A 10,078-nucleotide genomic window follows, 5' to 3' on the forward strand; every position below is an offset into this window, starting at 1 on the left:
GTGTGTGGGCGCAGGGCAAGTGCATGGCCACCGCTGCCCCTGCCCACTGCCCTCCCCAACGGTCCCACGTCCCTGGGCCAGCTGAGCCCCACAGAGCCCCCAGCCATGCCCCAACCTCCCTTGGCCACCTCCAGGCAAGGCCACCCCCACAAAGCCGTGCTGCCAGCCCCACATTGTGCCCCATGCCAGGATGCTCTCTCCCATGATCTGCCAGACACCCCGGGACACGTGTCCCTGCATGGCCAGCCCCAGCATGCTGTCACCTCCTGAGGGTCCCTGCTCCATGGTGGGCACAACCCATGCCCAACACTAATGCAGCCTGGGAGCCAGAAGTCCCAGGAGCCTGGGATGCAGCCAGGACAGGGAGGATGAGAGGATGGGGAGGACAGGAGGGTGGGAGGGAACCCACTCAGCCCACCCAGGCCCATAGGATGCATCTCTGCCCACAGAAACAAGGTCAGCAGCACCCAAAGCTGCAGTGGGAGAGGGAGCAGGGACAGGATGTTGGAGGATGGAAAGAGGCAGACAGGACCCCTCTCAGCCATTTCCCAAGAGCATCCTGCTCCCCTGGCTCAGAGTTGCTCTGTGCTACAATCAGGCACAGATCCATGGAGAGGGCCCAGAGTGGTGAGGGGCCACCCCCAGGGGATGTCTTCTTACCATGCCACCCTGGCTGGTCGTCCCTGAAGTCTCCACTGTGGAAGGGGCAGAGCCCATGGCCCCGCTTCCGATCTCACTGTAGGGAAAGGTGACAGAGGCGGTGACACAGACAGCTCCCCAGAGTGACAGGCACAAGTGTCAGTCCCCCAGCCGGCTGCGCAGGTGCAGGATGGGGATGTGGACACTGAAGCAGCCTGCGCAGACAGGACACAAGGAATGGTGCCAGCTCCAGCTGCTCTAGGGCTGTCCCATTCCCCAGGGTACAGCCCAGATCTACCTCCCCTAGGACATCCTGGGTAGGAAAGTGTTAAGTATGCAATGGGGGTGCAGCAGGGAACCCTCCCAGAGAAAAGGCACAGTCTCAGCTCAGGGACAAGGCTGCCAGGACACCTGGCAGGGTGGGAGCAGGGAACAGACACACAACTGAACCTGCAGTCCTTGAGGCCAAGGAGTGCAGTAGCGACTAGCAGGATCTCAGCTGAGTCAGGACCAGAGACCACATCTCCTGGGGATGCAGGTAGAGCTCTGCCTTGATGCCAAAGATACCGAAAGTCATCTAGCACAGTGCAGGAAAAGGTAGAGACAGAGCCCTGAGGTTGTTCTGCCCCACCCAGGAGGCAGGGCCATAAGTGGGAAGGATGGCTTCTCCATCACTGAGCCAGGACACAGGTTCTGCACGGCACAGTGAGTGCCAGGGAGCACCCAGGACTTGGAGCAGCTGCCAGTGGCAGCTGCAGGGATGGGGACACAGCTGTGGGCACTGCTCCGCCACAGGGACACAGCTGGTGTGGCAGATGCTGCGTGGAAAGGAGAGCTAGTCTGCCCCAAGCCTAGTGCTGGCGGAAGGAACACGGAGCACAAGTGTCCTCTGGCAGGGTGACACCACGCTGGGAACCAAGCGGCCCAGGCTCCCAGCTGCAAGGGTGCCTGCTGCCCCGGGTGTCAGGCAGCGCAGGACCCAGGGGCTGGCTGGGTCTGTTTCAGTCACTTGATGAGCACCTGGTTGCACAGACCACACACAAATACTGTCTCCCTCTGAGCCTCTGGGGCTGGAAAAGAGAGCAGGTGTCAGAGATGCTCCCCCTTCCCCACCACAGGGTATGGACCCCAGCCACAGAGCTGCAAACCCATCACCGCTCTGTCCCAAGCCAAGCTGCACTGGGCAGGTCCTGTCTACCCTCCCCACCAGGGCTGGAGCAAATCCCTGCAGGAGACAGCACAGGTAGAAGCAGGAGCTCTCCTTCCTCCACCTTTCCACTCACCTGTGGCTCCCATCACAGCTTTTGGGACTTTGAAGGAACAACACCTGGAGCAGAAGCTGTTCCCACAGTTACTGCAGCTCCGCTGTGGAGAGATAGAGGTGAGATGCTAATCCAGGCCCTCTCCCAGCCCTACCCAAACTTGGGTGCCAGAGCACTGCTAACAGCATTCCCTGCCAAAGGGGAATGGGTGCAAGCCCCGAGCTCAGCAGAGGGGTCATCTGCCAAAACCTGGACAAACCATCCAGGCCTAACACTGATCTGCATTCAGGTATGCTCTAACATCCCAGATAGTCTGTGCCCAGTCTGAAAAAGCACTGAGACCACAGGCTCCAAGAGGTTTAAGTACACTATATCATCTATGCTGTAATCCTGGGGGGACACAAGCTCCAGAGAGTCCCAGACATGTATCAGACTAACCCAGTAGTAAGAGGAGGGGGCCACAAGTCTGGGGAACAGAAGGCAGCAGGAAGACAGCAATGTCAGTCTGGGGGGCACAAGAGATACATCCTTCCTAGAACTGCCCAGGGGACTGTGTGCCAAGCATCACGGACAGGAGCTCAGATAAGACAAGAGGGGTGACCTTTGCTCCTCTAGCTCCATAAACAGACCCATGCTCTGCTTCACCAGAAAGCTCTCGGGTCACAGGAAATGAACTCAACTAGAGCACTGAGCAGGTGCCTTCTACACCAGCACATGCTGGTTTGGCCTGAGGCAGCTTCCAAATGAGCAAATAGGTAAAGGCTCCACAGCATAAGGGATTCCTGTCACCATTAGGCATGTGGCAACACCCAGCACTCAGCTGAGGTCACCTGCTGCTGGCCGTGACTGAGACCAGCCACCTGAGCTGCTGGAGAAAGCCAGACACACACAACACCTCTGCCCAGGTGCAGGCAGCAAGCTGGAGTACAAGCCAAAGACTTACCCTCTTCTTGAGCACAGAGAAGGTGGCTGCACAGCCTGTGCAGCTCCCTGGAAGAAAGAGAGCAGAGGTCAGGCAGGGCTCTGCTGTCTGGGACTGTGGGAGATACAGGAACACCCACAGCCACTGCAGAGGCTCAGCGTGGAGACAACATTGCTGCACCTTCACACCCTCGCCCTTCCTAGGAGGGCTGAGAATGTCCTTCCCTTGGAGAGGGGAGGTCAGAGGTGTCAGCACAGTCCTAGCAGCTACCGCACCACTCTGTCCACTCCCACATCACTGTCACCACTGGGAGCAGCACAGACCCTGCCCTGCTGAGCTCCCCCAAGCAGCACCTGCTCCCAGTCTTACCGAAGTTGTTGCTGGGGTAGCGCTTGCGGAGGCGCTCAGTCAGGCGTGACACCTTGCTGCGGATCACCTCATTTTTGCTCATAAAACCGTTGTCCGGGAGGCTGAGGTCAAAATCTGCTGAGCACTGAGAGCTCTCATCATCCTCCTGCAGAGAGCAGAGTCAGCTGAGCACAGAGGCATGGCTGGGGGCACGCTTGCCAGCTGCAAGGCTGCCCACCCGAGGTGGGCACCCAAGCAAGAATCTCCACTTGGCATCGCCACCAGCAAACCAGGCAAAGGCTGTCAGCTCCAGCCGGGAGTAGATGCCCCTCCTGCACACCTTGGCATGGCAGTACTCACCATGACTAGCAGCTGGTTCTCCTTCTCCCGCAGCATGGGACAGAGAGGAGAGGCAGTACAGATGGAGTCAGAGGCACCCAGCACCCTCCGTGAGCACACAGTTTGCCCACCAAGGCCCTCCCGCTTCCCTCCTCAGCTGCCCTGCAGGCACAGCCCACCGCCACCAGCCTCAAACCTCGATAGCATCTTTGAACTCTTCATCTGGCTCTGCCTCCTCCGCCTCCTCCACACTGCCAGGGGTAAGGTCCTGCAAGAGATTCACAAAGCTGGTCCTGCTGCACCCCAACCCCTGTCCAAAGGTGGACCCACACTTCTGCAGCACGTTCCAGGACAAACAAGCAGGCCCCAAGCAGCCCCAAGAGAAGACATCAGTCCCAGAGGTGAGATGGGCCCCTGCCTCCCCAGACTGCATCCTTATGTGCAGAAACAGGACTGAGCCAAGTCCTCAGCACAGCAGGGCAGCCACCCAGTAACTCAGGAGGGTCTCACAAGCTTCCAGCAAAGCTGGCAGCTGGAAGGAGGTTGTGGGCAGAGGGACACAGACTAAAAAGCTGACCCTGCAACTTCCACCCTACAACTGCCAGCCCTGCCCCTATCTCACCTCTGTGCTGGTGGGTGTGGGTGTCCGATCCAGTGGGGCCGCAGCTGGCAGGGGTTCGGCAGGCTCTGGAGTGCTCTCGAGAGGTTTGGTGCCCACACGCTGCTCAAACGAGGTCTTGAGCTCCATTATCACTGGTAAGAAGGGAACATGGCTGGAGCAGGGCAACAGTTCCCTTCTTCCAGCCCTACCACACAAAAGCTAGCTGCAGAAGACAATCTCCAGGGCTCACAATGGGACACTGGCACATACAATCTTCACCCATCAGGTATCCTGAGCCCCCCTCTGCTCACACATCAAAGTTAGAGCAGCAAGTAACAACCCCACCACCTGCCCCAGCTCAGGGGAGGGAACAACAGGAGCTTTGGTCACAGCTCAGCCACAGAGATCTCATCCAACTCTCCTGCAGCATGTGACACATAACAGGGAGCACCTCCAGCTCTCCTCCCCAATGACAGCACATTTTACAAGCCTGTATCATCCACTGCCACAGGCACCAAAAGTATTTCACGTCCTACAGAGCAGGGTCGGGACCAAGAGAGGTGGTGATGCTCGTGCACAGGCTGCATTGCCAGGCCCCAGTTCGCCACAGCACAGAGGAGAGCAGGAAACAGCACCCAGGCCAGAACACACATCAGGAGAGACTCTTGCCTCTCACAGCTAAGCCCCAGGACCCCATCACCCAACCTGGGCTGCTGAGCACCACTAGGACACCGTTGTCCTTTGAGGGGGATTTGGGTCCCATGGCAGAGCCTGACACAAGACACTGGGCTCACATGAGGGTTCTGGGAGAGCTCCAGCACAGGATCCATAGCTTCAGAGAGCCTTTCCCCAACCCATCCCACACAGGCTACTTCCATGGAGGTGTCTTACCTTGGTAGAACTGGGTGTTGCCCAGGAAGAGGGTGCTGTTGAGGATTGCCAAGACCCAGCAGAGGGGCAACAGGTAAAGGATGCAGACAGAGCCCAGCAGCGCCCCATAAAACCTGGGAAGGAGCAGCAAGACACTGCAGCCAAAACAGAGCAACTCACACCACAGCACGAGCCCCCTTCTTCATCTGGTCCTCCACCTGCTCTCGCCAAGTACCAAACACAAACACAGCTCCACAGGCCTGGCTGAGCCCACCACAGGATACCTGACCCAGTACTACTCACTGAGAAGAGACAGTGGGGTTCTCCCAGTACAGTACACGATATACTGCCTTGCAGCTGCAGCACATTCCGCTCAGGAACCCCTCCAGCTGGATCAGGCTGCGAATGAGACCGCACAGTCACAAAAAGGCCCCCAGAAACACACACCCTGCCTGCCCCATACTCATATGCTTTACAGTGACCAGGCTGGCATGAACCCAGGCCCTCTACAGTCATAGAGAAGCGTCCCTGGCTGCAGAGACCCCAGGAACCTCGCAGCCAGGAGGGCTCCAGAGACTCACAAGCTCTTGACCTGGGCGATGGCCTCTTGCCGTGAGAGCTGCACCCTGCGCAGGTCCTCCCGGTGGACGCTGTGGTACCGCCTGCGCACCAGCTCTGACTCCGAGGGCCGGGCCCGGCACGTTTCCTGCAGGTAGCCCAGCAGGGCCGGCACCACGACCAAGAGGGCGAGCACCGAGTACCAGGCGGCTGGAAGAGGAGGGACAACGTCAGCCCGGGGAGTCCGGGGAGCGGACCGGCCCTGTCGCCCCCAGACGCACCTTGGCCGACGGTGAGCAGAAGGAAGTTGAGGCCGAGGCAGACAAAGAGGGAGCACACGGGCCGCTGCCACCTGCGGGGAGGAGGGAGAGTGAGGGACGTGAGGCCCTAAGGACGGTCTCGATGGCGGCCCAGCCCGCACCTACCGGAGGAGGGAGCGGACGCCCTCGGCGGCGTCCCGCAGCGGCTCCAGGTAGAGCTGCAGCCGCCGGTAGCTCCGCACCAGCTCCAGCAGGTCGAAAGCAGCGGCGGCCTTGGGCGGCGACGGCTCCGGCGGTGCCTCACCGCCCCCCGCCACTCCTTCGGGGCCACCTGCCGCCCCGTCCCGCTCCACCGCCTGCATGACCGGACAGGACAAAACGGGCTGAGCCGGAGGGAGGGGAAAGGGAAGCAGGAGCGGAGCGAGTCGAGCCCACCAACGTTAAGCCCAGCCCTACTCCATACTCCACTTCCGTGAGGTGGCCAGGTGCGCCGTGACCTCACCCGCGGCGCTGGAACGCAGCCAATCAGAAGAGCCAGTCTAGAAAGCGCAGGCAGAAGTCCCGCCTCCACGCGGGCAAAGGGGCGGAAGAGGCCTCGGACCCGGAAGTACCGGCCCTTCGGCCCCGGCCCGGCCCGCGAGGGATCATGGGCTGCGGGGCCGGGGCTCGGTCCCGTGCGTGTGCTCTGGGTCCTGCAACCGGTCTGGGCGTGAGGCTCGGGCCCGTAGGTCCGGTCTAGAGAGGGGGCTCAGCCCGTGACTTGGGGCTAATCTGGGCTCCGTCCTGGCCCCGATCAGGGTCTGGATCCGGTCCCAGTCCAGGGCCAGGCACTGATCCCGGCCTGACCCTGATCTCGGGCTCAGGCCCAGTCTGGGTCTCAGCATGGCCTGCTCCCAGCCATATTGGGGTACTGTGGGTTTGTCCCCATAGGCTCCATGGCTGGGGCACCTCTCCACGGGGAGAGATCTCTCTGGGAGAGAGCAGGGGCTCCCTCCAGGCCCATGAGCATGACCAGCAGCTCCTCTGCTGCCCCTCCATATCCCCAGAGCAGCCCTGCACAGCAGCCTGTGGTCCTGCTCCCACCTTCCCAGGCACTACAGCCCTCCTTGGTTGCTTGCAGTAGGTGCTTGCAGAAGATAAGGGCTGCTGGCTCCACGGAATGCTCTGGGGACCCTGGGCTGCCTCCGATGCCAGAAGGGGGATACTGTCCCATAATACTCCATGCAATGATGTTAACCCTATGCCAGCTCTCAGGCAGCACAGGGCTCAGCACTGCTGCCGGCTGCCCACAGAGTCTGGTGATCAGGCCATGTATCCTGCAGGCAGAGGGCAGGGGGGCCCAGTCACACCCCAACTGCAGGTAGTGGTTCAAGGCTGATCCCCATCCTGAGAGTGCAGCCCAGACTGGGAGTCAGCCCTGGGAGATTCAGGCTGCCCCCAGCCTGCCCCGGCTCTCTGGGGGCCCAGCAGCGTGGGCACAGCTGCTCGGCAGTGTCCTGGCCTCACGACAGAGAGCCCTTTCAGCCCAGAGTGACGAATCCCATAGGAATGCAGCTCCATCCTGTCCCCAGCGAGTCCCTGTGGCAACACAGCCCTGGGACTTGGTTTGTCTCTGGAGGAGGCAGCAGGACTGGGGACAGCCCCCGTCCTCACAGGCAGGTTTAATTCTATCAGGAGTGGTGGCTCAGCACCGGAGAGCCCAGCTGTGATCCCAGAGTTGACCAGAACATTGTGACCACAGCCAGAGGCTCCAGGCGGGGAGGCCCCAGGGTGCAGGGCTACAGAGCCAGGTGTGATCTCAGCTCAGACTCCATCCCCAGCAGGTCCCAGCCCTGGCACAAAGCCCCAGACACCCAGTGAGCGCCAATGTTGCTTTATTTGGAATGTGAATCCATAGGCACCAGAGAGGGGGCTGGAGGGTGACAGAGCCGGCATGACAGGCAGGGCTGCAGAAAGCCGGGGAAAGGCACTTGTGGTGGCAGAAGCCCCACTGGGCGTCTTGGGCAGCCTGGGCCAGGGGCTGCACCAGAGCAGGTGGGGGCAGGTAGTGTCGGGGACCAGCCCTGACACAGGGCAGGGACAGCACATCCTGCCCAGGGAAGGGGTAGATGACCCAGGGACTGGCAGGGCCCCTGAGCACCAGTGGGGATTGGCTGGGACAGCAACTCATGATGGAAGCAGTGACCCAGCACCAACCCCGGACCCCTCCAAGCCCCAGGGGGATCACAGCTGCTGCTCTCCACCCCAAAAAAGGCACCAGGGAACACCAGGCAACAGCCAGAGCCCATGGCCAGCTGCTGGGGACACCCATCCCACCGAGCCGAGCCCACACAGAGACTGAAGCAGACCCTCCCTCACACAGGGAGCGACAGGGAGAACCTTCCTCCAGTCAGGGTGAGCAGGGCTTGTGGCAGGGCAGCTCTGGTGCGGTGCTCCTCCAAAAATTCCCAGTCCCTGGCTGCTTGTTGCTCCAGTTGGTTCTACACGGCCTCCTCAGGGCTTGGCACCCGGCGGGCTGTGGAGGCCAATCCAGGGCTGGGCTGGTGCCACTGACAGCATCCTCTTCTCCTGTCCCCCAAGACAGGCTGTGTCCCCGCAACACCTGGCCCCAGCTCCTCCACAGCCACAGCACCAGCAGCAGCCCAGCACCGCCCTGCTGCCACACTCACCCTTCCCCTCTGCTTCGCCATGGTCTCCGGGCAGCGCAGAGCCCCGAGATGGAGCCAGAGAGTCCCAAGGTGAGTTTTCTGGGACGATAAACCAGGGACCGCAGAGCTAGGCAGGACTGCGGGCCAGTCTTCAATGCCGCTGGTGAGGCTGTGCCTGTCCTCGTCAGAGCAGTCAGGCCCTGGGGCAGGGTCTGTTGCTCTGGGTGGCTCAGAGCCTCGAATCTCGCTGCCAGAGAGCAGGGGGAGACAACCACCCCGTGCCCCACTCCCTTCAACCTCAGGTCCCATCCTGGGGCAGTACGAACTCCAAGGCTGGAGGAATTTATCCCCTGCCCAGGGTCACAGGACCAGTCTATGGCTCCGCTCACCCTTTCCCTCGCCCTGCAGCGATGAGGCTTTGCTGCACTGCACAGGCTCAGCCCCAAACAGGACAGCATGTCCGGGGGCCCTGCGTGAGGCCGGGTCAGGCTGTGCAGGACCTGGGTGTCTCCACCCGCCAGAGCACAGAGCAGGGAGGGGCTGAGCCCCGCAGGGCTCCGGCAGGACGTCGGATGCATTCAGGCCAGACAGAGGAGGGGCCCGGCCTGGGGAAGCCGAGATCAGAGCCTCCGTTAGGGAATTGCGGAGGTGCCACACAGTTGGGAACGGCAGAAGGGGGCTGCCAGCGGGCTGGGGGGGCTTTATGCCCACCCCACCCCACTATGTGCCACTGCTCCCTGCTCAGCTCCCTCAGGCCAGTCCCCCTCCACCCGAGACAGGTTGGCACCCACCTGAGCACGCAGCATCTGCAAGGCCGGGGGCAGGGGAGTTGGGCAGTTGCCCTGGGGGGCTCCCAGACATTGGGGTCCCTCTTAGGGGCTCTCTGCTTGGGTCCTTCCACTTGCAATAGCCTACATCTGTCCGGGAGTAGGAGAGGGGCCTGTGCAGTGGCTGGATGTCCACGCTGTCTCGGCGGGATGCAAGGGAAGCCGTGCTTGGGGAAGGCCCCCGTCTGTCCATCCGTCTGCGCAGAAGTCTCTGGAGGAAGCATGGTGCAGTCAGCCGGGAGGGGATGGGGTGGCAGGGTCACTTCGGCCCGAAGCGGGGCTGTGGTCCATCTGCGGGCGAGGAGAAGGGGAGCCAAGTGCCGCAGGGTCTCAGATGATGTCGCGCTGGTCCCGGCAGCGCCGTGACAAGCAGTAGAGCCCAGAGAAGAGGTACAGGCAGGCAGCAATGCCTCCGCAGATGGAAGCGCTCAGGTAGGCGCCATAGAGGCAGTGCTGGCTGTAGCCCGGCAGGTTGCAATAGCTTTTCCGCCCAGCCTTGTAGCCCATGATGCCGGTGGCGGCCGCGTAGAGCCCCACACCCAGCGCCAGGTCATGCACCAGGTTGGTGAGGAGCCAGCGGGAGCCCAGCCAGGGCACCAGCGCCCAGCGCCCCAGCAGGCTCAGCCCGAAGAGGGCCAGGGTGAGGAGCCAGACCAGGACGGCGGCAAAGAGGGCAAAGTGGGCCGCCCCCTCGTACTTGTGAGCCGCCACCGTCACCCAGAAGGCAGCGCCCAGCGCCAGCTGCCCCAGGCGCAGCAGGCCCAGCGGGCTCCTCAGGTAGGCGCGGTGGAGGCTGAGGGACCC

At 61.8% G+C, this 10,078-nt stretch overlaps 2 protein-coding genes across 4 annotated transcripts; both read right to left on the reverse strand.

Moving 5' to 3' along the window:
• Window positions 1–1,063: 1,063 nt before the first annotated feature.
• ZFYVE27 (zinc finger FYVE-type containing 27) lies at window positions 1,064–6,270 on the reverse strand. Of its 3 annotated transcripts, none has more exons than XM_026851645.1 (12): window positions 5,965–6,270; window positions 5,821–5,891; window positions 5,563–5,749; window positions 5,285–5,380; window positions 5,003–5,115; window positions 4,133–4,263; window positions 3,707–3,778; window positions 3,532–3,561; window positions 3,193–3,337; window positions 2,845–2,891; window positions 1,923–2,004; window positions 1,064–1,709 (listed from the first exon to the last, which is right to left on the reverse strand). In XM_026851645.1, the coding sequence occupies exons 1-12, from the start codon at window positions 6,159–6,161 to the stop codon at window positions 1,645–1,647; spliced, it is 1,236 nt and encodes a 411-aa protein (XP_026707446.1). In that variant the 5' UTR covers window positions 6,162–6,270; the 3' UTR covers window positions 1,064–1,644. The 3 variants fall into 3 exon arrangements, with proteins under 3 accessions (XP_026707446.1, XP_026707448.1, XP_026707447.1); XM_026851646.1 differs by having other exon boundaries at window positions 1,065–1,709; window positions 3,532–3,552; XM_026851647.1 differs by lacking the exon at window positions 3,532–3,561.
• A 1,386-nt stretch (window positions 6,271–7,656) lies between these two features.
• Window positions 7,657–10,075, reverse strand: MARVELD1 (MARVEL domain containing 1; the record flags this gene model as incomplete). Its single annotated transcript, XM_026851496.1, has 1 exon — window positions 7,657–10,075. A coding segment is annotated over one exon (471 nt), but the record flags the coding sequence as incomplete, so codon positions are not given.
• Between the last annotated feature and the right edge of the window lie 3 nt (window positions 10,076–10,078).

The sequence above is a fragment of the Athene cunicularia genome, assembly GCF_003259725.1.
Source record: "Athene cunicularia isolate RWA chromosome 6 unlocalized genomic scaffold, athCun1 chr6_part1, whole genome shotgun sequence".
Lineage (NCBI taxonomy): Eukaryota > Metazoa > Chordata > Aves > Strigiformes > Strigidae > Athene > Athene cunicularia.

What these genes read in the sequence shown, in the direction of transcription:
- ZFYVE27 (XM_026851645.1), bottom strand. Translation starts at nt 6,161, where the DNA reads ATGCAGGCGGTGGAGCGGGACGGGGCGGCAGGTGGCCCCGAAGGAGTG. An exon ending in ATCGCCCAGGTCAAGAGCTT is followed by an intron (nt 5,381 to 5,562) that starts GTGAGTCTCTGG and finishes TCTCATTCGCAG; the next exon opens with CCTGATCCAGCTGGAGGGGT. An exon ending in AGAACCAGCTGCTAGTCATG is followed by an intron (nt 3,338 to 3,531) that starts GTGAGTACTGCC and finishes TGCTCTCTGCAG; the next exon opens with GAGGATGATGAGAGCTCTCA.